We start from the raw sequence: 27,751 nt of genomic DNA, 5'->3' as shown, positions 1-27,751 counted from the left end.
ATCACCAGTAATGTTAAATTGCTGGGAAAGCTTATTGAGGAGAAGAATGTCATGAGGCATCCGGTCAAAGGCCTTTCAGATATCTAAAAATATTGCATCAATATTGGGTGGAGATCTTTTCTCTAAAATAGAGGACCAGTCATGGATAATAGTTGCAAGTTGCGTGGCACATGATTTATTAGGTAAAAACCCATGTTGGTTTTCGATAAACAAGCAATTGTCAGTAGCATGTTTTAGAAGTGCTTGCACCACAAGCCTCTCCAGCAATTTACCCACAACAGATGGTAAAGCCACCGGGCGGTAGTTGTTAAAATCGGCAGTCACTCCTTTCTTAAAGATAGGGGTGACATGTGCCCTCTTCCAACCCTCTGGCAGGCACACAACCTGATGAAATTAAACAACTCGTAAAGAACTGTGGAAAATGTCGGGGCACAGAGCTTGAGAAGCTTGGGAGACAAGTTTTCTGGGCCTGCAGCCTTGTTTGTTTTAAGCTTTATTCATTCTCATCATTCGGTGGGCCGAATAATTATTCTTATTCTTTACTCCTTGATATTTGTTGCGTATAAATAAGGGATGAATGTTGGTTAATATTATATAGGCCTAATTTTTGTCAAAAAAGCATAACTATATTGGCGCGCGCCAAAAAAATTCCAAAAGTTTGTTTTATTTCGACCAAAATAAAACGTGACCGATTTAGGCCCGATCGTCTTATTTGTTGGGCCCGATCGTCTCTGGTCCCGATCATCTTACAACCTTGTTTGGCCTGATCATCGCCATGGTCCCGATTGTCTGTTCCCCGGCCTAGGTCTGGCCTACTTGGCATAGGCCCAGGAGGAATATGACTGTTTCGGCCACAGACAGTTTTTAGCCACAACAGATTTCTCTGGAGCGCCATTCACGCATATATTAGACTGTGCTATTGTTTTTGCTATTAGTTATCGCATTGCATGGTTTCTTGAATTTATATCGCGTATGTAGTGTATAGAATGCCTATCGGCGGAGCCAGTCTGCATGGATGTGTGCGCTGATTCTGTGACTCAGCGCCGGGGCCAAGCCTAGACCTAGCAATGTTGCATCCAGAAGTTTAATAACGGGTGACATGTTGATAGCCAAAGAATAAACAATGTTGGAAATTGTGTTGCGTCTAGTTCATTTGTCCATAGCTACTATATATGAGGGTTTTTTATTCCAAATGGTCTATTTAGTTTTTTAAAACTTTGTTTACAGATGGTGACTTTAAACAACAAGCAAATGCGGACAATAAAGGGGCCCTCAAATACTATGATTTAGACAGTAGCCCCAGGGCTAAGTCACAGAAATCAGCGCACACATGCAGCTGGCCACAGCCTGGCACCGCTTTCCCTACACAAACAAACTCGTTATAGTACATAGTACATAGTACTGTAGACCCCTTTTGAAACGGTTTTCTGTATTAAGCGGTTGATCACTGTTTTCGCAATAAAACAAATCCAAAGTCCTTATACGATGATGTCACACATGTACTATTATGACGTAATGCAATTTTACCGTACCTTTAGCAAACGGAAGTTAGGATACGGTACTGTATCTTTAGCCACGGCGTGACTAATTTAGGCCTACGTCAATCTATTTTAAATGTGTTTTTTATATAGAAATGAAAAGTTGTACCAAAATATTGTATCGTAATACGCACTTTACCTCGATTAAACCTTATTGCTAGAGCGCAAAACCAAAAACATTGCGCCGAAGTCATAGGCTGAAAGTCCGGACGTGTACACTGTTAAATGTACTCCGTCACTTTGTAACACGTCAAGTCATGTCTGCTCAAGTTAAATTTTGCGTCAGTTCAAGTTAAATTGCGTCATATAAGGCCAAATAATAAAATATACATGCTTCAGATTGTCCAGACTTTTTTTAAAAAGGAAGGAGGAGGCATTTGTTATTTTCTATTTTTATGTTATTTTTATTTTTGCTATTTTTCCAATACATGAATAAAATAACGCACTGAAAATGCAATGTCACATGATTGTATATTGATAATTTTTTATTACTAGATGATACGCTCCCTTCGCTTGCGTACCATCTAGGTCATGCCCACAGATGGTTCTCGAATACATAGTAATTTCAGCGTTAAGAAACTGGCGATTTCAAATACGTACCGCTCCGCAGGACATAATAATACATGTCGTTTACAGGAACGAGTAAATAGACACAGTGATTTATGTACTCAACTAAAATTAGCACTCTAGGAATTACTTATGAGACCAATAGACACGTTTCTCGCTCGCGACCAATCAGAAATAGTGGGTATAGATTTGTAAACAAACCGAACACCTCTCGCCTAGTGCGTGTTGAAGCATAGCGAAATGGCGACTGCCGAGTGCTTTTGTTGCAAGGTGCATCATAAATGTTGTATATGTTGGATAAATCGTGAATTTAACTACACAAAATCACTGAATAATATTCCTGTTTTTAATTTTCAAACACTTGCTGAGTGGTTTGCGTCGGCTCCGAAGGATAGTGGCGCAAAATCTTCGAAATTTTTCAAGGAAAGGTACGTCCACGATGTGCTCGTGCCTCTCCGCCCGCCCGGTGGCGTTGCCTGATGCGGTACTTCGTCTACTAGGCCTAGGAGGCTTGGGTGTCTGTTTTAGCGCCGAAGAACATCACATAATACATGGAAGATGCAATAGGAGCATGAAGAAGAATGAAAGATAATAATTAATATATTTACGCAACATTTGTAAATAAAATCAACAGTTAACATGTATTAAATTAAACCAAAAATGACAATACATAAATAAAGTCGATGATTCCAAACCAAATGCCCAAATAATTCTACAGTGAATATAGAATATAAGTTTAGAAAATAAATAACATCCTTACCATGCCATTCCATCAAAAGGCTAGTTTTGACGATTGCTTTTTAAGATGATCATTTCTCAGTTCTCCCATGCTTTAGTTTAACATACCTCTCGCTGTGTTTGTTTACCATTGTATACCCACTAAAAGGTCAAACTGACGGTGACCTCTCGAGCGCGAAACGTGTCTATTGTTTGAGTCAAATTTAAACAAACTTAATTTGGGGAAGAGAATAGGTGCAATTTTTAAATATATTCATCCATTCAGTAGCGAAATATTGATTGTTTTCATGTTTTACAAATAATACTACTAAACACAGTAAAACTAAGTAAAATGAGTGTACTTAAATTGCCTTTGTGTTATTACGACGCCTGAGGTTGGAATTGGAGAGAGATTGGAATGTTCCATTTATAGCAAATCAATACATCTGTATAAACGTATATTAAATCTTGAACATTATGAGGCTGTACTCGAGCTGTTCAACCAGTTTTCAGCTGTTAATTTAAAAACAATTATCATAGGAAGAGATATATAGGTAAAGCATCCTCGTATTTAATTAGTAAACAGGGTTACACCAGGTGGTTAAAATCAGTTACCGAAAGTACAAGCAACTTTATATACCATCGGGTAAACATTCTAGAAGTAACATGCAATTTACATGTAGGTTCACGAGATTTATATACCTAGCTATTTTCATAAAGGGTCATCATGCTCACAAAGTATGCAAAAAAATCACTAGGGCTAGGCCTAGGCCCTAGAAGTAGGCTAACTATATATCTTAAAATATATAACTTAGGAAATCCATTATTTTCCATTCGTATCACCTAATCCATGTACCCAAAATACTACCTATCACCTCATGTGTTCTTCATGGTTCCATGAGAGATTGTGGTACACCAAGATCAACACATCTGGTAGAGTCCAATAATTAAGGGGGTGTCTGCTACCTCCCTAAACAGGCAATCGTGTAATCTGAAATCATGTAACTGACCATTTGACTAATCAGCGTTTCATTAAATACACTGGGTTTAATGTGTCCAGTGAAGAAGTTTCCTTTGGGCCTGTTTCTGCTGCAACTGCTCAAAATACGGTATAAAAATACGGTATAAAATACGGTATTTTTTATACCGTATTTTTTAGTACCCCGTTTCTGCTAACAATACTTCTTGGGTGGTCGTGTTAAATTTCATCTTTTTTACCCAAATTGCCATTCATTTATTTGATCGATAATTAAAAGTCGCAATAAAGGAAGTTTTACGTCTCACTTTCAACAGCCTAGCCCTAGTGATAGAGATGTTGTGAGAGCACAGAAAACATCGTAATGGGGACAATTAATTTGTTCCCTCCCCGAGTTATTGTATTTTTCAATGTTGTACTGCTTTTGCAGGCTCTTCAGCTTTGAGTTTACTTGCTTTGGAGACAAGTCTATTCCATACTCCTGCTTTATTTTTTTAGAAATGTCTTTATAAATGTGGTTGTCCCTTTTATTACCTTTTAGTTGGTCAGACATTTTAGCTTCCCCACACACATTTAGTTAGTAAAACTGTGACGTATTCGCTCCACATTTTCGCCGAATATATCTATACATGTGTGTAAAGCAGCTAACAGCGACAGAAAATAAAAACACGAATGGTGACCTTTTGTCATGTAAAAAAAAAATACGGTATTTTTTATTGGCAGCAGAAACGGGTACAAAAAATACGGTATAAATTTGTAAATACCGTATTTTATCCACAAATTTTGTGGGGAAAATACGGTATACAAAATACGGTATATTTTTTATGAGCGCAGTTTCTGCTGCCAAAAATATACCGTATATATACGGTATTAAAAAAATACCGTATAATATACGGTATTTAGTTGGCAGCAGAAACAGGGCCTTTGTTTAAAAAGGGTCTTTCACACCTGTTCCGGCGCGGCCAAATCCAATCGAATATCAATATTTTGTTTTTATGCGGCTACACGCATATCGATTGGCACATAGCAGCATAGAGAGTCGTGAAAGCAAAACATTGGCGTTCGTTTCGCCAGACCGGAGCCGTGCGCAGCCGGAGCAGATGTAAAAGACCCTTTAACAATGCATGGGTGACTGGCTCATGGTTCACTGTGCTCTTAGTATTTTCGCATGGCTGGGTTTTGAAATAAGACGAGAAACATTTAATTTTTATTACTTGGCCTTATTTATATAATTCTCACAAAGTTAAAATGGAAAATCTATATATTTAAAAATCTAATGTTTTGATCATCAAAGTTTTAAGTGTAATGGTAAGTTAATTAAGGTAAAAATCTAAACGTTAAATAAGGTTAACTGTTGTAGAACTACTCTACGAGTTTTAACAGGCTCCATCATGGGTTACAATTGTATTGTTATTCCATTACTGTTACAGGACTTGGTAGAGAATATGCCCTTTTGTTTGCTGAAAGAGGTGCTGCTATTGTTGGTATGTACTGTTATTACATTCAAATCATTTTTTGACCTGATCAATAGATGGTATAGATTTAGGATCAATATCTTTATCTTACTTTATTTTCCTGTTTTAGTGAATGACCTTGGAGGAGACATTAAAGGTGGAGGAAAAAGTCAAAGAGCAGCTGATAAGGTTGTAAATGAAATTAGAGCTAAAGGTGGAAAAGCTGTAGCAAATTATGGTAAATAACTGTACTTACACTTATTTACTTATATGACCATGTCGGTATAAAAGGGTAGTGAAGGTGACATCTCAGATTGCTGCTGACAACCTGCATTCTTTGAGAAAGAAGACATAACAGCAGTTAAGGCCCTGTTCAGATCCATGGCGTTTTAGCGAACGACGCTAAAAGAATGTGTGTCTGAAAAGTTGGGAATTAGCGTACAACGTGTTGTACAACGGGACGGGACTACGATCCCATCCTCTTTCAGGTCTAGCTAGAGCCATTCACGCATTCATTAAAGCTAAAAACTAGCGTGGGACATTAAAGATGTATTGTCCCCCCGATTGTCCCCCTGAACAAATAATGTTTAAAAATATTTTTGTTGAATAGGCCATTTTAATGATACATAAAAGTTATTCACTTTGGAAAAAAATTGGATCGAAAAAAACCTGAGAAAATCGTAATTTAAAGTAAAAAATAGTCAAACGGAAGTCGGTTGGTTGGCTGGCAGCCAGCTGGCTTCCGATTTAATTTAACCCTTGACCTGAATTAGCTTATGAATTATGCATATTGTATGATTCTTTTGCGTGTATGTGACCTCTAGGTCATCACCAAAAAAAATACGGCGTGATATGGCTAGATGACGATGTGAGAAAGTTCTGTCGTTTTTTAACAACAAAAAAACAACTCCTATCTTGAAGAAAAGACTATGGCTAGGCCCTAGCAGATTGATTGGTAAGTAAGAACTGTAGTTTCTATGGTGCAGCTTTGTTAGTTAGTATAGGAAGCATAGCTAGCCCAGTACAGCTGTACGGGTATTGACAAACTGCAAGCCATGGATTCAGTGGAGTCAACGGCCCACGTGACCATGTTAATTGCAATTCAAGCGAGTCAGTACGAAGTGTAACTGCACTATTGTACCAACAATGCGAGGCACCATAAAACATATTAAATAATTTAATATAATCTAGTATGTTCATATGAAACATTAGAGAGGAGTAATTATAAAATAAAATCATTATTTTATGTTATGTTGTTCTAAACATACCCTACTAGTACTACTACTAAAATAAAGTCAAGCCTGCCTGTTGCTCCCTTCTTGTTGGTCTCGCTTGTAGTTATTTTTTTTCAAAATGTCCCCCGCCGGCCCACCACACAGCCCAGGCCTAGTCTAGCCCCTAATACAATATAGGGCTTCCTACTAGATGATATTTTGTTGAAAAAAATACGTTTCACAAGACTTACGCCCGTATTCTTAAACCGGACTTTAGTTGTAGTTTGAAGTTCGACTTGAAAAAGTCGTAGTTCGAGCTATTACTTCAAATTCGATTAAAAAACGAAGTAGTCGAAGTTGCAGTTCGACTTAATGAAGTTGAGCTTTTAGTCAAGTTGCACACGTCTGGGTAACAAAGGCTATACATTGGCCAATGACAAGAGAGTATTTGAGGAGCAGACGAAATTTTGCGCATTGATATCACTTTCCATTTTCCTACAACACTTTTTAAGCATCAGGACTATATACATGAAAAGTAATTTTAATCGTTAATTATTAGAACAAGATCAGTATTAATTTAACAGTGTACTTTTTATTAACAGCAAACAAAATATTCAAAATATATTCAGGAACCATGGCGGTACGGTAACTTTTATATTTTCTAGGCCCCCAACAAAGTATGATCGCGACGAACCACGCACTTCATCGCGTGACAAGAAAGCGCTAGGCCCCCTGAACATTCCATCGCGTGGTGAATTTCCGCATCTCCCATTGTCGCTATGGCGTGACGTAGTTCAAGTCGGACTTGCGCGAAGAAAATAATGTAATTTGTATACGGTTGTAAATAAAGATTATTTTCATTATTATAACTTATACCAATGTATACTTAATTAAGCTAATATAAAAATAGATATTTCATTTTTCAATATCTGGCCAATATAACAACTCAATGACTGTTACGTTTTTCATAAACATCGTTTAAAAACCATTTAGTCAACCATTTAGCCTGCCCCCTCCAGGACTAAAAAAAATCGATCAAAATTCGTCTTGATTTAGTCGGTGATTTAGTTGAAGTTCGGTTTATGAATTAAAATGACGTCATTTTTTTAGTTTTAGCTCGAACTACGACTAAAGTCCGGTTTAAGAATACGGGCGTTTGAGTTCGAAAAAATGGTAAACTTATTTCGATTTTTTATAAGCGAAATCAATATTTTTTTCAAATTTTTTTTCGCCGAAAGTGAATAACTTTATTATAACTACAAAATGGACTATTCAAATTTTGATTTTTTTCATCTTTATTTTTCATGTTTTGGGGGACAATACAACTTTAAGTCACTCATTCAAAATACAGTATATATACAAGGCAGACTAAACTCCTCCTAACAAATTCAGTAAACAAGGGACTGTATCCTTTTTCTAGCAAGTTAGGATTATATTCAACAGACTAATCACAATTTCTCACAATACAATCTCCATCAGGAGGCCTGCTTTATTTTCGTAACACCACAAGAGCCTGGGGAAAATGTTTTTTACTACAAAATAAAAACAATAGATACAGAAATTTGGCTTACTATATTTAACAAAAATAAATGCTGATGTATGTTTTATTTACGGCAAATTTTGTCCTAATTTTGTGGGGCTAAGATCTAGGCCTACTGTATATACAGTGGAAACAATGATGAAACACATGGTTAAGAAAGAGCACAAAAATATGCAACTAGAAATAACCTGAATGACCCACTTCCGTTCTAACGATAATCGTATGCTATGGGTCTGAACACCTCATTTTTTTCTCTGCGGTTTGTAATGTGACCTTGCTAGTAACGTTGTACGCTAAAACGATTTAACGCCATTGGCATATCGAAACACTGGGATGTTTTCTCTTTCGTTATAAACCATCGATTTTCTCTCAAATGTTAGTATGTACTTGCTCAAACAATTATCTCATGGGTTACCACCATATTCATTTTGATGACATTAGCACATCAAAAAAAATTTAATATAATGTGGGTCTCATAATTTTACTAATACCGTAAATTTGAGGTATTCAGAATTAAAGATGACCTTCATGTTTATAACTTATTATGAAAGCTGTGAAAATTGTACGTATAGGATGTTGTGATGTCATCAGATGGCCAGATGATTTCATATGATGATGATGTAACTTTTTGCGCATATTTTAATGTATGTGCATGTTGCATTTGCATCAGGGAAAATGATTTTTCAAAAGTGACAAATTAAAATCTAGTTACATACATGTAGCACTCTTTATATAAATGACACAAACTGTTAAATGCTCTCAACGGTACTTTTATTTACCCTATATACAGGTACACAGAGAGTGATTAAGTTGTAGCTATCAGTCCAAGTTATTCCCTATTTGTGTTACTCAAAAAGTGTTAATTAAAGAATATACATGACTATTTAAGGAGTAGTCCAACTTATCAGTTCAGTGACCCTACTTGTCCCCTCCCAAGAGCTGGTATATCCATTAAGGTCACACCCAAGTAATTATTAGATACCAATTCCATAAAATAAGGCACTTAATTATTAAGAGTTGACACCTTAGTGGTTACAGCCCAGGTCTATTATAGTCTACATTAGTTAAGTATGGTCAACCACATGAATTCAAGGAAAGTGAGTGAACTACAGTACTACACATATATATAATATAATCCAGTATTATTTTTAGTACATCACTAACATGTTATAAATATAATAAGTATTTGGTTGAATTTAGAATGTCTATGTCTAGTTTCAAATCAGTTTCAATACCCTCATATCTATTATGTGTGAAAAAGTACAGGTACCTCCCTTTAGACTTTGTCATTCTTTAGATACTGAGCCCAGTTTGTTTATAAGAGATTAGTTTATGTTTGTTCAGAAAATTAGTTCAACTTTCAAAAGATTGATAGTGAGGTAAGTTAATAGATCATACAATATATCCTTATATTTAGTGTTAGCAAAATATTTAATACAATTTATGGAACCCTTGCATTCTGAAATATTTTGAGCAATATTTACAGTCAATTCTTCTAAAGTATTGTAAAGTGCAAACCCACTTCCAGGTGATACTATATAAAATATATATGTATATACCCAAAAGATTTAAAACACCCACCACCCACAAGGTAACAGGAAACATAGCAATGTACATGGTGTTTAAACATACTTAAAGAATCAGAAAACAAATCAACTTCAGGGCAATTAAAAACAAAATCATTATACATGGAAGACAAACAAGAAATAAAACCATTTTTACAAACATTAACACGACCAAATGAAACATAAAACAGATCACGTTGACGGAGACAGCAACTTGGAACTTATTACTGTCGAGGGTCCAGAGAAATATACGAGTCGAAAATCAAAATATCACACGGTTATATGCTTCCTTTAAGTCTTTATATACCAATACCGTGATAGAGTTGATTAACTGTGAAACAATAAAAATGACATAATAGTATGGTTAGCTATTATTTATAAAGTTGTTAATTGGTTCTTAATTTAAAACTGGTTTAACATGACCTATTTAAACAATTGACAGAATGATAATATTACCATTTATCCATCAGCAACAACCGCAATTAATACAGTCTTCTATAATAATGCATAATTGGTGTCCAGTATTAATATTACTATTATAATATGAGCATAAATATTAGCTATTCAAACAACAATTTAACCAAAAAACAAGCATATAAACTGTTATGCTTTCATAGAAGCAATGGGTATATCTCACTTATGAGATGGTCCCTGAAAGTTAAAACAAAGTTATCTAGGCCTAGCCTACCGAAAGTACCAGCCATAAAGAACATCTCAAATAACACAACAAAATGACTATATTCGATAAGAGAATTGAGCTTACCGAATTCTGTAAACTTTCCCTGGCTTATGGTTCAGTAATTTATACAAAAACTTTCTAAAATCTCTCTCTATTTATCTCTTATAATCTCCAACTAACTTCTTAAATCCTGTCTTCTTTCCTTTTCACACAAAAAAGGCATGTTACCATGCAACCTCCTCATATTACAATAGGTTGCCACAGAAAACCAAATATTTTGCCCAATATTAATTAAACTAGAAGCAATGGCTTCTACATTCCGGCCCCTTAATAGTTTACTAATTTAAACTATTACTAAACTACTACAAAATCTACTAAAGAACTGAATCGGTCATTCAAAAATGGTATAAGTTTCAACTAACATATTACAATACTAATCAATTTTCTCAGATTCTAAGAGCAAACATAATTTAGCTATAGGTCTTTCGATTACTGATGATTTAGTCTTAACAACACATGATCTAACAGTTCTTTGCATCTCTTCGTACTTCCTCTCATTGCGCGGGCAATCAAACCATTATTTCCTGTTTTTTGCTGCTCATGATTGATTATTTCTTTCTCTGCAACCTGAAGTTGTAGCAAGTTTAGACTGTGATTAAGTGGTCCGTTCTACTTCTCTATTTCTGCCATAACCTTCTCGGGTTTTTCTTTAGAGTCAGGTTCGCTTTCATGTTTCTTCTCTACAGATTTCCTGAATAATACCTTTTGCTGTAGTCTCCCTTTTATAGCCAACAGCCATGCTACAGCACGTTTCAGCTTACGGAAACTTGAGTACCTTTCAACTAATCGGCACATTGCAGATTGCGTTTCATTTACAACTGCTGCATGAGCCTGTCTTTTTACCTCTGGATCGTCAAGTGGTATCACATTTAAGGCTGGTGATTCTTGCCACTTCTCCCATTCTACGGAAGATTTCTGTAGAAACTCAGATAGATGGACTCATGGTCCTATCATTTTTTAGAAACTCATCAATTTTCATTCCATGTGATGCTTCATCAGCCGGATGATTAGCACTGCGTACATATTTCCATTGTGTAGGGCTCGAGGCATCAAGTATTGCAGTCACTCTATTTGCTACGAATGTCGTAAAACGTGCGGTGGTATTGTTTAGGTAGCGCAGAACAGTTTGACTATCTGTCCAATAAACGGTCTCATCTACTCCATCTAATTTATCTAGCAACATCTTAGTTAAACGAACAGCCATGGTTGCAGCAGTGAGCTCTAGTCTTGGTACAGTAACATGTTTTAAAGGAGTAACTCGGCTTCTGGCTAACACTAGCGAACATCTAGCTTTACCTTGTTTGTCCTCATATATGCTGCCATTCCGTATCCTTTCTCGCTTGCGTCAGAGAATACATGAAGCTGACGTGAAACTATTTCTCCAAGACCTTTACTTATGTAACATCTAGGCATGTTCCATTCTTGTAGCCGTTTTAGCTCATCAAGCCATTGTTGCCATCGCCTGAAGTCCACTTCATCAATTTTATCGTCCCATCCGGAACCCTTACGACATAATTCTTGTAGAATCAGTTTAGCAGGAAGGACGAAAGGTGAGACTAATCCTAGCGGATCGAAAACAGAACTTATCACAGAAAGCAGTCCGCGGCGGGTAGGTGGTTTATCAGGTAACTTAATGTCAAAGCCCAACTTATCGGTTTCTGCTGACCAACATACACCCAGTGCTCTTTCGCTTGGTAACTCTGCATTATCTAAATCCAGTGTCTTAAATTCAGTGTCTTAAATTCAGGTGCTCGTTCATTGATTGGGATTGACTCCAATACAGCTCTACTATTGCTGATCCATTTGGTCAGCCTAAATCCTCTTTCTGCGCATAATTCTGTTAGACCTTTGGCTAGTTCCATTCCTTTTGCTTCAGTCTCAACTGATACCAAGCAATCATCTACATAAAAGTTTCTTTTTATGGCTGTCACCACCTCTTGAGGATATCTTTCACCTACATCTGTAGCTGTTCTCTGCAGAGCAAGATTCGCACATGACTGCGAAGAAGTTGCTCCAAATAGATGGCAAGTCATTCTATAAATGCTGGGTTCATTCTCAATATTACCGTCTTCCCACCAGAGGAATCTCATAAAATCTTGATCATGTTCAGGAACTTTAACCTGTAGAAACATACCTTCTACATCGGACATAAGAGCTATTTCATTTTGACGGAACCTTACTAGAACTCCAATTAAACTATTTGTAAGATCCGGGCCTTGTAGTAGCACATCGTTCAATGCAATTCCTTGGTACTTTGCTGCACAGTCGAAGACGACACGTATCTTATTTGGCTTATTTGGGTTGTACACTCCATGATGAGGAATATACCAAGTTCTCTCATAATTGATGTTATTTTTCACGACATTTTCGGCATGTCCCTGTCTTATCTGCTTTTCCATAAACGCAATGTAGTCCTCTTTAAACTTTTGGTTTCTCTCCATTTTCCTTTTTAACGACAGCAGTCTTTGGTCCGCCATTGCACGATTATTCGGCATTATCTGTTTTCTGTCCTTAAAGGGAAGAGCTGTCTCATAGTGGCCATTCCTAAATCCCATTGTCTCGTTTGCTATTTTCAAAAATTTACGGTCATCTTGTGAGTGTTCTTGTTGCTCTTCCTTATCCCTTTCTGGAAAGTCAATGCTAATGGCTTTCTCCACAGTACGGTTAAGCTTATTAATTTCTTTCCGTTCTTCAATTGCCGTTACTTCTAGACGGTTGGCGGGACAACTCTCATTCTTGTATTCTTCACCTTGGTTCTTTCTCACAACATTCCACGGAATCCAACCCAAAGCTGTTTTCGAAGCATAGGGGCTCCCAGGAGGCCCAGTGATGATTTGTAGAGGCGTGTAGGCTTCTGCTACTGCATTATCGATTAGAAGCCCTATATCGGCATCAATGGATGGAAGCTCTATTTCTTTCATATGCGACCATTGAGCTACGTCTTCCATTCTTGGTATGTGAGCCTTTGTAACAGGCATGCCATCTTTTGTGTATACACTAGGTAACGTTATTGAGTTTTCTCCTTTAAGATCACATATCTCAAGTCCATTGACAATGCTGGTGTCTAGTAAACATTGCGAGCCCATAGTATCAAGCGTGATTCTTGCCTTTCGGCCTCCAAGACCAAATTGTTCCTTTAACCTTTCAGAACAAAATGAAACACTACTACCAGGGTCTAGAAATGCGTAAGTCTCAATAGCCAATCCATTCTTCCGAGACCTAGCCATTACGGGCACGATGGCCATAGTGCACAGTGCGTCTCCGGCCCCTGTACGAGAAGAGGGTCCTGTGCTATTATTTTGAGGTTGTTCAGTTTGAGTTACTTGTGTTTTATTTTCTACTGCTACTGCCTGACTTTGCTCATTAGTTCGGTGAAGAAGCGTTGGGTGTCGCTTGCTGCATGTTGAGCATATTGCTCGATTACGGCATTCCTTTGATCGATGTCCGTATTTCAAGCATCCAAAACATCTTCTATTCTCTTGTAAGATAAGATAGATAAGATAAGATAAGATAACTTTTATTGATCCTCAAAAAGGAAATTCATTGCTCGTCATAATAACAAAGAAAACACTATAAAAACAAATATAGCATAAAACCATTCATATAAAAACATCTAAAAAATTACAATATAAAATTATCTTCTTGACTTCCTGTTGTACTGGATGATACCGGAGGGAATAAAGGATTTAGCAAATCGATTTGTTTTCACACTGAGGAGCCTCAATCTACCACTTGGATTAAGTTGGTCTATGATCACTTTGTGGAGAGGATGAGAGGCATCCGACTCAATGCGTTCGAAATCTTTCTGGAGGTGTTCTAGGTGCACATCGGTAAAGGAAGGCAGTTCCAGACCAATCATTTTACCAGCCCGACGGATGAAAGTTTGAAGGCGTCCTTTATTCCCTCCGGTAACATTACCAGCCCAACAGGAGAGGCAATACGTCCAAACACTACATATAACGGATCTATAGAACGAAAGTAACATCAAATCACAGGAGTTAAATTTATATAAAGTTCTCATACAATACATTCTGGGACTTAATTTTTTGCTGATGAAGTCTATATGGTCTCCCCAACTCAGTTTATCATTGAAAACAATTCCTAGATACTTGTACTGGTCAACAATTTCAATTTCTTTACCTTTGATAGTGATTGGTTGAAAGTTAAATTTATGTTTAGTCCTAAAATCAATGATCATCTCCTTTGTTTTTGATGCATTTATTTGGAGATAATTATCGTCACAAAATTTAACAAATCTTTGTAGTAGACTAACTCTTTCCGACACAGTCTTTGCAAGGAACACACCACATTTTTCAATTTTATGATCTCCCTTTTTGCAAATGTAGCATGACCTAGTGTCTGCCGGCTTTGATGTACCATGTTGTGACCTTGAATCGGTTCTTTCATCCTGTGATTGTACGCTGGTTGCAAAGCTTCCCTTCGTTCCCTTTGGAAGATTTTGTGTAGCAGCCTTTGGTCGGCTACTAGGTCCGTTCGAGGCTAAAGCGTCCCTACCATATGTTGGGTCATTTGCCTTCTTAGCTTCCCTTTTAACAAACTTCACTAACTCTTTGAAAGAAACAATCACATTTCGGTCCTTTAGATTCTGCACTGTGCTTCTCCATTTTTCATGCAATGAGTAAGGTAGCTTTTTAATTATTGATCTTATGTTCTCTGAATATTCCAAGACTTGCATAGCTTGGATACATTCGACGGCACTTGAGCATTCATTTAGAAATATAGAAAAGGCGTCTAAGGACTTTGAGTTACTTATTGCTGGCCAAGTTATTACCTTCTTTATAAAGGCTTCTGCAATCACCTGTGGGTCTCCATACCTTTCTTCAAACTCTTTAAGTACTGCCGAATATCCTATTTTGGCATCCAGATAGCTGTAACCTTCAGCTATGTTTAGCGCTTCTCCCATCGTGAATTGTTCAAGATAGTATATCTTCTCATCATCAGTCTCCGTAAACTTCACAACCCTGTTGTTGAATTGCCTCATAAATTTCTTATATTCTATCTGGTTTCCATCAAACTTTTTTATCTCGCAGACCGGTTTTCTAAGTTCTTTTATCACTGAAGTCAACGCTTCAGTGTTTGCTTGACCATCTGACCTGTCGTTAATTTCCGGTGTGTTGGTGGTTAGCAATCTTTTAGGTGTGGTGGTAGCTAACAACCTCTCAGGTGTGGTGGTGGCTAGTAATTGACTGAGAGTAGGCACAAATAAGTTGGCATCTACGTTCACACCAGGTTGGTATGGATGTGCAATGGAGACTTGGCTTTGAGATGAAAGGACTTCTTCAATCGCCCTTTGTTTGGCTTCTGAAGCCTCCAGTTTTGTTCTTAGCTCCAGTCTGGCTTCTCTATTTTTCAGGTCCAACTTAGCTCGCTCAATCGCCTCACGTACTTCTATTGCCGCCATCTATGCATTTAAGTCAGCTTGTTTTTTAATTTCATTCAATTTACCAGCGGACAAGGCAGATTGACCACCGCTTGACCTTCTGCTTGATTTACGAGAAACAGCTTGAGATACGCTATCATTAGGATCTATGTTCACTCTTTGTACTGGATCTTCGTTTAGTGAGTCTTCTGTCTGTTCCTTAAATTCCTTCAGAGCCCTCTCTGTAGGCTCAAAATTTTTCCAATAATCTTGATGCTTTTCTTCTTCGTCTAGTAATTTCGTCAACTCATCATGTTCATCTAAAAAGCTTTCATACAATCCAATCCATACCTTATACTTGTCTTGTATTTCCCTTTTGGATTGTGCTTCTTGAATTGACACCTGTACCTTTTTTAGTTCTTGAATTATACTGCCACGTTTCTTTCTTTTTACTTCAATGGCATGGGTCAGTCCCTTTTCTGTCAAGGTTCTTTCCCTTTGTGCCTTAGCATCAGGATTAATATCTTTAGGTTTAGTTGCTGGAGTCGTTTCACTCATCTTCTTAGTTAAAAGAGAATTCGTTAATGATATTACTGTCGAGGGTCCAGAGAAATATATGAGTCGAGAATCGAAATATCACGGTTATATGCTTCCTTTAAGTCTTTATATACCAATACCGTGATAGAGTTGATTAACTGTGAAACAATAAAAATGACATAATAGTATGGTTAGCTATTATTTATAAAGTTCTTGGTTCTTAATTTAAAACTGGTTTAACATGACCTATTTATTTAAACAATTGACAGAATGATAATATTAACATTTATTCATCAGCAACAACCGCAATTAATACAGTCTTCTATAATAATGCATAATTGGTGTCCAGTATTAATATTACTATTATAATATGAGCATAAATATTAGCTATTCAAACAACAATTTAACCAAAAAACAAGCATATAAACTGTTATGCTTTCATAGAAGCAATAGGTATATCACACTTATGAGATGGTCCCTGAAAGTTAAAACAAAGTTATCTAGGCCTAGCCTACCGAAAGAACCAGCCATAAAGAACATCTCAAATAACACAACAAAATGACTATATTCGATAAGAGAATTGAGCTTACCGAATTCTGTAAACTTTCCCTGGCTATGGTTCAGTAATTTATACAAAAACTTTCTAAAATCTCTCTCTATTTATCTCTTATAATCTCCAACTAACTTCTTAAATCCTGTCTTCTTTCCTTTTCACACAAAAAAGGCATGTTACCATGCAACCTCCTCATATTACAATAGGTTGTCACAGAAAACCAAATATTTTGCCCAATATTAATTAAACTAGAAGCAATGGCTTCTACAGAACTTCAACTTTTGCTGATCAGAAATGTAAGGAGCAATGTGAGAATAAATTGAATTAAAAACAATGCAAGCAAAAATTTAAACAAAAAAAAAACAAAATTTCAGAGATGGTAGGCAGCAGAGAGACATCCTTAAGACCTTTCTTGTGAATAGAGACAATGTTAGACTGTTTTCAATAAGAAGGAAATATCCCAGACTGAATTGATTTGGTAAATATACCAAGGAATCGGAGCAGGATCAATCCTTATGCTGCTTTACAGAGATGAGTATGAGTATCGAAACGATTGATAGAGATAGTATCGAAGGTGCTCATGGGAACCTCGGGAAGATCCAGAAGGCCCACCGATGGATCTTCAACGTTGCTGAAAAAAGTAGAAAAATGATTAATAAATAGATTTGATTTCGCCTGAGCAGTAGCATTGTTAAGTTTAACACAAGGAGGTATATTTTTACACTTGTGTTTACTACGCATCCAGGACCAGAATCTTTTAGAAATCGTTTTTTAGTTCTTGAGATATTTTGATCAAGTATGAAGTATACTTATTCTTTCTCATTACTTTAAATTCCCTACGAGCATTTTTATACCCATTCAAAATTCTGTAGAGACGCAGCTCTTTGCTTTCTTTTGCTTTTAAAACACTTCTCCTTTTTTAACATTTTATACAGTGCATGTTCATACCACAGAGGAAGTTTACGGGCACACAATAGGAACAATATCTCTCAGGGTAGCGTCGACCAAGTCGTAAAACATATCTACACTCATCTATATTTCTAGTAATATCTCAAATTTCCCATGGTATATGCATAGTGTTTCATTGAATACATTGAAATTTAGCTTTCTTAAAATTAAAACATTATTCGTCGTATTAAGATGTATCTTCCTATGTATACTTTAAAAATGTTAGCAAGTGCTTTAATTATTCCATTATTTGATTATTGTTGCTGTGTTTGGTCCAATTGTAACATAAGTTTTTCAGATTCTCTTCAGGTTTTAATCAACAGATTAGGTAGAATATTGTTATCTGTAGACATGTATACCCCTATTAATGATATCTTAAAGGGAAGGTCAAGCCTAATTTTATCTTTTAACCATGAATCCTTCATTAATTGAACAAACTATCAGTATATAATTCAATTTTGTACGAGTTGTAGTTATTGAGAAAACGAGATTTTAATGCTGACTTTTCCTGAATTGAAAATCGCCATCTTATGCTCTTACAGCTTATTTATGACGTCAGATACGTCCTTTGTCGAATTTAAGCCTCGCGGTTGTATAGGTATGCTATGATTGGTTAATCTAATCCCTTACATTGATTGGCTGAAATCGGTGACCCAGCGAGCAGTCAAGCGAGGAGCGAGAAGAGCGCGTGGTTCCGGGTTGTTTTATTGTTCATTGTTGTTCGCGAATAAAACAAATCTACACCGCTTTAATAATCTCTTTGACAGTACTGTATACATTTTACGCTTTGTTCTTCATCTTTTTGTGATTTTAAATAGTTAATTGTATAACCGCAAAATGGTCTTTTGTACAGCTATCGGCTGTACAAATAGATCGAGTTCGTCAATGGGAAAGGGTTATATGTTTTCTTACACACAGGCCGCATGTACACCATTTATCAACCGACTGGTTTACACGCGAATTTTTATCCATTTCGTTTAACCTGTCTCTATTTAAGCTACGAGCAACTAATTCGCTCTCTGTATATTCAGGCTCACACCCGTAACCATAACTGTCGCAAAGGGATTCCATACTTTCTTTCTGGCGAGAAAAGTTGATAAAAAACGACAATCGACAGCAGTACACACACCAAAATTAAGACTCATGTACCCAACACACGCTCACAGCAGTAGTACACCATGCCAGAGAGAGTTACAAAACATGCAGATAGGTCATAACGCATGCGTAGTTGGTTGTTTAGCTATCAGCGAAATTCGTTCATTCCGACGAAATATGTCTCGATTTCCACCCAAATTACTGCGTCTCCGGTTGAAAAAATGATTTTTTTATTTTGGTATTACATATTTTAGTGCTATTTTAGTTTATTTCCATCAAAAAATATTTTAAAAACCGCCTTTAACAAACGTTCAATAACATTTAAATGGGTCGATTTATTTTAAAAACTGTATTTACTTATACGGTGATCAGCCAAGCGTAGCTTTCAAATGACGTATCATACGTCACAGCCCGCTCAACATGGCGATTTTCAATTCGTGTAGGTAGTCGTAATAAACGTCGAATTTCTTGTAAACCTGATTATTAAATATAGTCAATGTTGTTTATAATAGATTATATTATTGTAAGTAATAGCCTGAGTGGCAAAAGAAGTCAGGTTTGACCTTCCCTTTAAGTACTCTTGGATGGAGTAGACTTACAGTAAAATGGAATGAAAATATTCTTATAATGCTATTTAAATGTTTAAAAGAAATAGCTCCAAGATACTTAACAATATTATTTCAATTTACTGTAGATAACCATAATAAATGCACCCGCTCCCAAAGTAATAATGACTGGAATAACTCTCAGGGTAAAAGGACTTTTGTTTATAGATCAACTAAATTATGGAATTCTCTACCAAATAACATAAAATCAGAACTGCATAATATGTCTTTGGCAACTTTTAAATCTTCACTATAGAAAACATATATGTATTAACCTTTTTGCCTTCACAATTGTAAATAGTTTTATATCTGTTTTCTTTCCTTTTGTTTTTCTTTTTATTTTATTTTTGTTGTAAATATGTTTACTGAACCACTTTGGAAATCAGTACATTTGTATTGAAAGTGTATTTCAGTTTAAAGAAAGAAGAAATAAAATTCGATCACTTGCATGTGACTGGATTGTTGCCATTATTATGACTATTACTATATTAGTAAAAGATCCAGCACATGGTCACTATTACACTTTATATGCATGCATTATTGCCAGCGATCTAAGCAATAGGTACGCACATGTCTGGCGGTGTCCCTTTGTACGAACATTGGGCCCGGCCTATTGCAGTTTACGCGTGATATCGTGTTCCATCCAGGGACCAGAATGTGTACTGTAGTTTCCAGGCGAACTTTACCGAAGCGTTACGTCGTGTATCGACGTATGCTATACAGCAAAAGGGTACGAATTTTGTTCGCGATCTTTTGTTCGTATTTTTGATTTACGATTAACCCTTACTAACCCTAAAATAGACGTTTCACGCTTTTTTTAACTAAACAAAAAACATGCCATTTTCGTTTAGCCAACATCTTATTATAGCTAAGTTATTACATTTCCTATGTCCTGTATGTCATGAACTGCTCATCGTACATCGAAATTCCAGATTCACATCTGGGAAATACCAGATTCACATCTGGGAAATAAACTGATTTCCCCGACGGAAAATAATCTATGCTTGCGGACGCATTCCCCTCCAAAAAAAAGGTAAAAAGGGTCACCTTTTTAGGCCTCTAGTCCTGAATTTTTAAAGTGTAAGTGTAGTTTTTAAAGACCTGCAGCTCTAGTTTTCAAAATTGTCTTAGCTCAACCGTCCCCAAATAGGTCATGGATAAATACATTTCGTTTTATATTGCGATATACAATATACAGTTAGTGAATTGTCTGGGAACCTAGAGCTCTCTTAAACAAATTTTTTTTTTTATATATCCATGGTAGGGCTGGTTCTGGAGACGTACCGGTATATATTTTGTTTTATGCTTCAAAGTATAATAAGTTAAATTTCCGGGACCTAGCAACTCTATTTTCCAAAATGTTCGTAGCTCCACCCCAACCCAACCATGGTGGGCTGGACCTGTAGACCTATAATTTCGTTTCATATTTCAATGTTTTGCAGGGACCTAGCAGCTCTATTTGTCACAATTTTCTTAGCTCCAACCACCCATGGCGGGCTGGTCCTGTAGACTTATAATTTCGTTTCATTTATCAATATGGGTCTATATAAGTGCAATTTCCAGGTACCTAGCAGTTCTATTTTCACAATTTTCTTAGCTGCTCATCATAATGGTAGGGCTGGTCCTGGAGACTTATATATGTTGTTTCTTTTTTTCGAAATACTATAATCCAATTTCCGGGGACCTAACAACTCTATTTGGTTAAATGTTCTTGGCTCCATCTCAACCTCCATGTGCTGGTTCTCATTTCATATATCAACGTATAATTGCAATTTCCAGGGACCTAGCCGCTCTATTTTTCAAAATGTTCTTACAGATCAGCCCATGGGTGTTAGTCTCGCGCATTTACAATTTTCGCACCCTAGACAGCAACCTGCCTACGCCTCTGCGATTATAACGTTCGCGTATATTATCTATGATATTCCAAATTTTTCTTTAGGTTATTCCATAAACTTAGCACTGTGATAGGTTAAACTCCTTTTTTTGTATTCAGTTTTTGGTTTTTCAACATATAATGTATCCTTTGATCTTGTGTTATATTAAGGATCTCTTAAGATAAATCTGTTTCCAAGATACAAAGGTGCTAAGTTATGGAAAATCTTAAACATAGTAATAGTTTTAGTTTCATTGTAAAAAAGTTTTGATTCAAGGTTCATCCATTTAAGATTCTGCAGGACATGATTTTCCTAATAATGACATGACATTCTGACACTATGTCATGTAGGTCCACTTTAGGAAATTCTGAAGAAAAAAAAACCCGTTGATACAGTAGGTTATTCTTTTGAAAAAAGTTATTCTTTTGAAAAAAGTTCTTCCTTCATTTTCAACTCTTCAATGCATTTTTTTTATATTTCACAAATCTCAAAATTGCAATTTTAACAGAAATAATTCTATGCATTACAATTGTTTATTTGTATGTGTATTATTAACTGTGTATGATTTAATTATTTTTACCTTCAGATTCAGTTGAAGATGGAGAAAAACTGGTTAAAACAGCGCTTGATCATTTTGGCAGAATCGGTGAGATGGAATATTATCGTGTTTCATTTATATTTAAAATAATGGTTACAAAATCATTGCAAATAGTACAAACATTAATTGATATTCTGTTTTCGTTTGTTAGACATATTAATCAATAATGCCGGAATTCTAAGAGATCGTTCATTTGCCAGAACAAGTGATTTGGATTGGGGTAAATATTAAAATAAATGATGATTTATTGTTGGAGTATATGTACACAACCCACTAATTAGCAGAGTAAGCCTCTCGTTGAGTCTTGTTTTATTGTTTTCATATCAATCTACAGTATGCCCGTTATTGCCTGTTAGAGTATTGTGATATAAAATGTTATCAAGTACATTCTAACACTATAATGAATGTTATTTTGATTTTTAGTTGTATATTTTATACATTTTTAAATCAAAATTAGTTAATTTAAGTAAAAATACTGAAGTGAAACTCTGAAGACCGCACGCTTAGTCCAGTAAAAGTATGGTTGAAGTTAAAAAAGATTGCAACATAATTTTTGTTTGTTTTATTTATGAACATCATATCGAAAATTTACCAAAATCAGACATCGGGAAGTGGGTTAATTAGCATAAATTCAAATTGGCCGCCATTTGCTATTTTAAATCTCCTTAACGGTTGGATTTAGACCACCTAAGTGCAATACGAGTAGATATAAATGTGATATTAAACAATCTAATTACCATATTTATATTCCCATATGACATCATAATGGTAGTTGTGACGTCATATTTTATGTTATACTGCTTAAATGACATACTATGCGAACAATTTAGAAACAAGTTTCTTAACATTCTCCTTGTTGAAATGAACATCATTTCCAAAGTTTCGAAAATCGGACGTCAGGAAGTTGTTAATTAGCATAAATTCAAATGGTTCCTATTTACTATACCATTTTGAAGCTCTGTACCTCCTTAATGGTTGGATTTAGACCACCTACTGTAAGTGCATTGCAAATAGATATAAATGAAACATTAAACTTCCCAATTTGCACATTTTAATTACCATAATAATGACGTAAATAAGACGTCATAAGATAGTTGTGACCGCATATATTATGTTATAACTGCTTAAATGTCATTAACAATAACAAGGTATCAGAAAAGCCAGCCCCTATGTATGGTGCGATTGTTTTGACGGCGCCAACTATTACATTTTCTATGTATGTACTTTGGATGGGAAACTGTGTTCCAACTCCATATTTAGGATGGGGTCGAATTATTATACCCAAACTCATAACAGACTTTAAGAATCTCTTTTCTTTAAATACATTATATGAGATTGCAGTTATAAAAAGATGCAAAAATTAACTGGAATGTTCTATTGTATGTTGAAGGGGCGCAAAATAACTTCTGATACCCATGATCTGGATGTGGTTAATGTTCTACTATTTTAAAACATCTTTTCCTATGTTTTCTATATTTTCCCTTAGAATAATGGCAATTGAGCATTATTGTGACATAATATGACGTCATTACTATCTTATGACATCGTATGTTACGGTAATTTAGAAAGCCAATTAGAAAGTTTAATATCACATTTATATCTACTCGCAATGCACTTAGGTGGTCTAAAACCAACCATTAAGGAGATATGGAGCTTCAAAATGCTATAGTAAATAGTGGCCATTTTGAATTTATGATTATTAACCCACTTCTTGACGTCCGATTTTGGTAAACTTTGGAAATGATGTTCATTTCAACAAGAAGAATGTTAAAAAGCTTGTTTTTTTGGGGCGTTAAGGCTGACGAAAGAAAAGTTTTAACAATATTTTAACTTGTTTCTAGAATGAAAAATATATAAGTTTAATTTAGCACTAGAGCATATAATAACATGTGCTAGGTAAAACTGAATCATTCTGATGTGTATGATATGTAATATCGGAAATGTTTGTGTCAAAACAGCTATTCTTATCAGTGAAGAATATTTATCTTTTAGATTTAGTTCACCGAGTGCATCTACGTGGTGCCTTTCAAGTAACAAGAGCCGCATGGCCTCATATGAAAGAACAGAATTATGGTCGCATTATATTTACTGCATCTGCTGCTGGTCTCTATGGAAACTTTGGACAGGCCAATTATAGCTCTGGTACATATTTACTAATGTGCTGACTCCAACTTCATGAAGCAAAAAGCACCAATTTTATTGTATTAAAATGATTAACAATTTGACTCTTAATCATATTCTTATTTTTGGCATATTTTACATTTATAACATTATTTACTTTGCAATATTGCATTTTTTCGCTATATTAAATTGAACTTTACTATTATTATTTTTAAAATATTTTTATGTATAGCATATGTTTGACTTTTTTAAACTATATTCATATAACCAATTTTAGTTGTTATGTTCTACCTAAAACCTAAAAATAATTGTCAGTGTTTAATTTTAATATCTTAACAAGAAAGCTTATCAGTGTTGGTAATACTAATGTAGATTGAAAGAATTTAAACTTTTGATTTCAGTTCATGTGATCAAAATTTTACATTTGTTCTGCAATATTTCTATCCTTTTATCCAGCAAAATTAGGGTTGGTTGGTCTGTCAAACACCTTGGCAATAGAGGGTATGAAGTATAACATCAACTGCAATGCTATAGCTCCTCTTGCTGGGTCACGTCTTACACAAACTGTAATGACACCAGGTATGTTTGCATCTTTAGTAATGATACGATACCATAGTTTTTAGGAGAATTACATTTACTGTCAAATCTTCTAAATGGTATTACTATTACAGTCTCATAATAATAATTTATTCAAACTACACCTTTACACGGTGGCATGTGAGTTTTGGTGTAATGTGTCTAGCTTTTCATTCAATGCATATAAATGGTAATGATAGAATTAGTGGTATCATCAGCAGCAGCAACAACACTAGTAATACTAGTACCAGTAGCAATAGTAGTAGTAATAATAATAGTAATAATTTAGTAATAATAGTAGTAGTAATAATAGTAATAATTTAGTAATAATAGTAGTAGTAATAATAGTAATAATTTAGTAATAAAGTAGTAGTAATAATAGTAATAATTTAGTAATAATAGTAGTAATAATAATAGTAATAATTTAGTAATAATAGTAGTAGTAATAATCTATATATAAATTTACGTAAGGGCAAAATTCGGTAAATCGTGCGTTATTTCTAGAATGTTTACTCGATGGTATATAAAGTTGGTTCGTACTTTCGGTACTGATTTTAACCACCTGATGTAACCCTGTTTACTAATTAAATTGAGTTCGATAATTAGTTATTGACGATTAAAACGAATTTAGGTTCAACGATTTGCCCCAAATACTGTAGGGGTGTTTTCCGATCGTGGTATACACTGTCTAATGGATGTCAATTTGAAAAATACCCGCACACAATAATACGAGGACACTTCGCATTTTCCTATCTCCTCCTACGATAATTGTTTTTAATAGCTGAAAACCGGTTGAACAGTTCGAGTACAGCATCATAATGTTGAAGACAAGCCGATTTTCTTTAAAAAATGCTATTTTGATACACGTAATATACGTTTTTAAAAATGTATTGATTTGTGATGAATGGAATATTCCAAATTATTTGGTTTAACCATACAGGTATAGATTTAGATTTATGGGCCCCCTTTGAGAATAAACATAAATAGTATTGCAATGCTGTACAATACTGTTAAGGTATTAACCACTTTTGATCGCAATTTGAATCGCAAATTTCTTACTGTGTGAGTGTTGGTACTGTTAGATATAATATAAACAAATATACAAATAAACTTTATTACTGTGAGTGTGGGTAGGCCCTACTGTTAGATTATAAACATATAATATACAAATAAATAAACGTTATTACTGACAGTTGCTTCTCAACGTTTGTATTAATTAATAATTTAAAAATATATAAACGTACGTAGTGGTGTATCGTTACATGTACTTTACTATTTCAATTTATTTATTAGTTTTTCTATTTTTTACTATTTATTAGTTTTAACAAAGTATTAAATCGTAAATGTTTTACTGTATTTAGTGGTATATTATTTATAGGCCTATAAAACATTCAAAACAATATTTCGTTACTGAGTGGATAAGAATATATTTTAAAATGTTTCCTCTTTGTACCTATCTTCTTCCCCCATCCCTCAACCCTTAATGTTACATACAAAACACAAATTGGGTTTGTTTAAATGAGTCCAAATAAAAAAATTTGACTCATTTTGTTTCTCTCTCGGAAGTAATTCCCAGGGTGCTAATTTTAGCTGACTATTCGTTTCTGTAAACGACAATGTATTATAGTCCTGCAGTACGTACATTTGAAATCTCCATTTTTTTCTCGCTGGAAAATACTGTGTATTCGAGAACCATCTGTGGGCACGACCTAGATGGTACGCGAGCGAAGCGAGCGTGCCATCTAGTAGTAATAATTTAGTAATAATAGTAGTAGTAATAATAACAACACCTATTTTGAAATATTTTTTTCAGAGATGGTAGAAGCTTTGAAACCCTTCTATGTAGCACCTGTCGTTGTTTACCTATGTCATGAGTCTTGTAATGAAAATGGGGAGATTATTGAATGTGGAGCAGGCTGGTATGCAAAATGTAAGCACTTTGCATTATGCAGTTATATATTTTATGTACGCCAGGGGTTCGCAACAGTATTACTACCATGGACCTGATTGTAATTTAGAATTAATGTGGCAGGCCAAATATAGAGTGTCACAGGTGAGGCACCATACTTGCACATTACTTTCATTAGTAAGGTTTTTAGTAGGAGAAATTTTATTTGATTATTGAGTCCATTCCAACTGGGTCCTGTCAAGTGCCTCTAGTGTGAGTTATATGGCTTTCTTCATGGAAGGTAATGCTTTTTAGAGCAATCTACTGTAGGTATTTTCATTGGTTTGCAGACAGATAAATAATGGTTCATTATGCAATAGTTATCAATGGTTAAGATCTGGAAGCCGATTGAGGACTGCTCTAGGTAGAACAAAACGGTTCCTTAACTCTTTTGTTCTACATTTAATCAGGCTTTTTAATTAATAACTTTGTTAATTTCATTGTTTACAATCAAAACAATGGTATTTTAATAAAAAAAAAACAATGATATTTCATTTTTTATTTACTAATGAAGATGATATTATTTTGTTTTATTGCCTTTATTACATCGTAATCAGTCTCTACTTCAAGTGAACGTTTTATGAATACTGGAAATCCCCACATTTCTTCAAGTTACAATACACTGTGTATATGTCTATTTAAGTGACTTTTATTGCATATTATTTAAATAATATATATCTTGTTATTGTTGTATGTTATGATCATTATATAAAATCAATGCAAATGATGTTCATTTTCTAGGGCTGACTATGAACCAGGACTATCATGTACGGTATATGAAAATCTTGCCTATTTCCATATGCATGCATACAGAGGCTAGTCAAGTCGCCCCATCGCAGTCGCACCAAAACAAAGTCGCCCCGACACATTTGCCCCATCGTAAAGTGGCTCCATTGTAAAGTCGCTCATCGCAAAGTCGCCCCTAAACGTTAAAATAGTTTTTTTTAAATTACGCAATGATATTCTTGCGCAATTTGAACTGAGAAATAGGGTTGAGGGTCAAATGTCATACTTTCGATAATTTTTTCGTAAAATGTTTTATTAGAGCAAGTATAAATATGTACATTCTGAATAAGGCTTTGAAAAAATCAACTCTCTAGCATTAATGTTTTTCGAGATATGGGAAGACTGTAATTTCACCCCCTTATTTGCATATTTCATGTAATTTGTACTACTAATTAGCATAATTTTGAGGTGCATGATAAA

At 35.2% G+C, this 27,751-nt stretch overlaps 1 protein-coding gene across 1 annotated transcript in view; it reads left to right on the top strand.

Moving 5' to 3' along the window:
- LOC140051897 (peroxisomal multifunctional enzyme type 2-like) overlaps positions 1–27,751 on the top strand; it is a 61,446-nt gene that overhangs the window by 12,006 nt on the left and 21,689 nt on the right. Inside the window, exons 2-8 of the mRNA XM_072097243.1 lie at positions 5,229–5,282; positions 5,383–5,490; positions 21,889–21,948; positions 22,052–22,120; positions 23,893–24,042; positions 24,478–24,600; positions 26,411–26,527. Of these exons, the coding sequence (XP_071953344.1) occupies positions 5,229–5,282; positions 5,383–5,490; positions 21,889–21,948; positions 22,052–22,120; positions 23,893–24,042; positions 24,478–24,600; positions 26,411–26,527 (681 nt within the window). The remainder of the gene's footprint in view (positions 1–5,228; positions 5,283–5,382; positions 5,491–21,888; positions 21,949–22,051; positions 22,121–23,892; positions 24,043–24,477; positions 24,601–26,410; positions 26,528–27,751) is intronic.

Source organism: Antedon mediterranea, chromosome 6, assembly GCF_964355755.1.
Source record: "Antedon mediterranea chromosome 6, ecAntMedi1.1, whole genome shotgun sequence".
NCBI classification, from domain to species: Eukaryota; Metazoa; Echinodermata; class Crinoidea; order Comatulida; family Antedonidae; genus Antedon; species Antedon mediterranea.
Note: the sequence above shows the minus strand (reverse complement) of the source record. Positions and strands in the feature narration are given on the sequence as shown.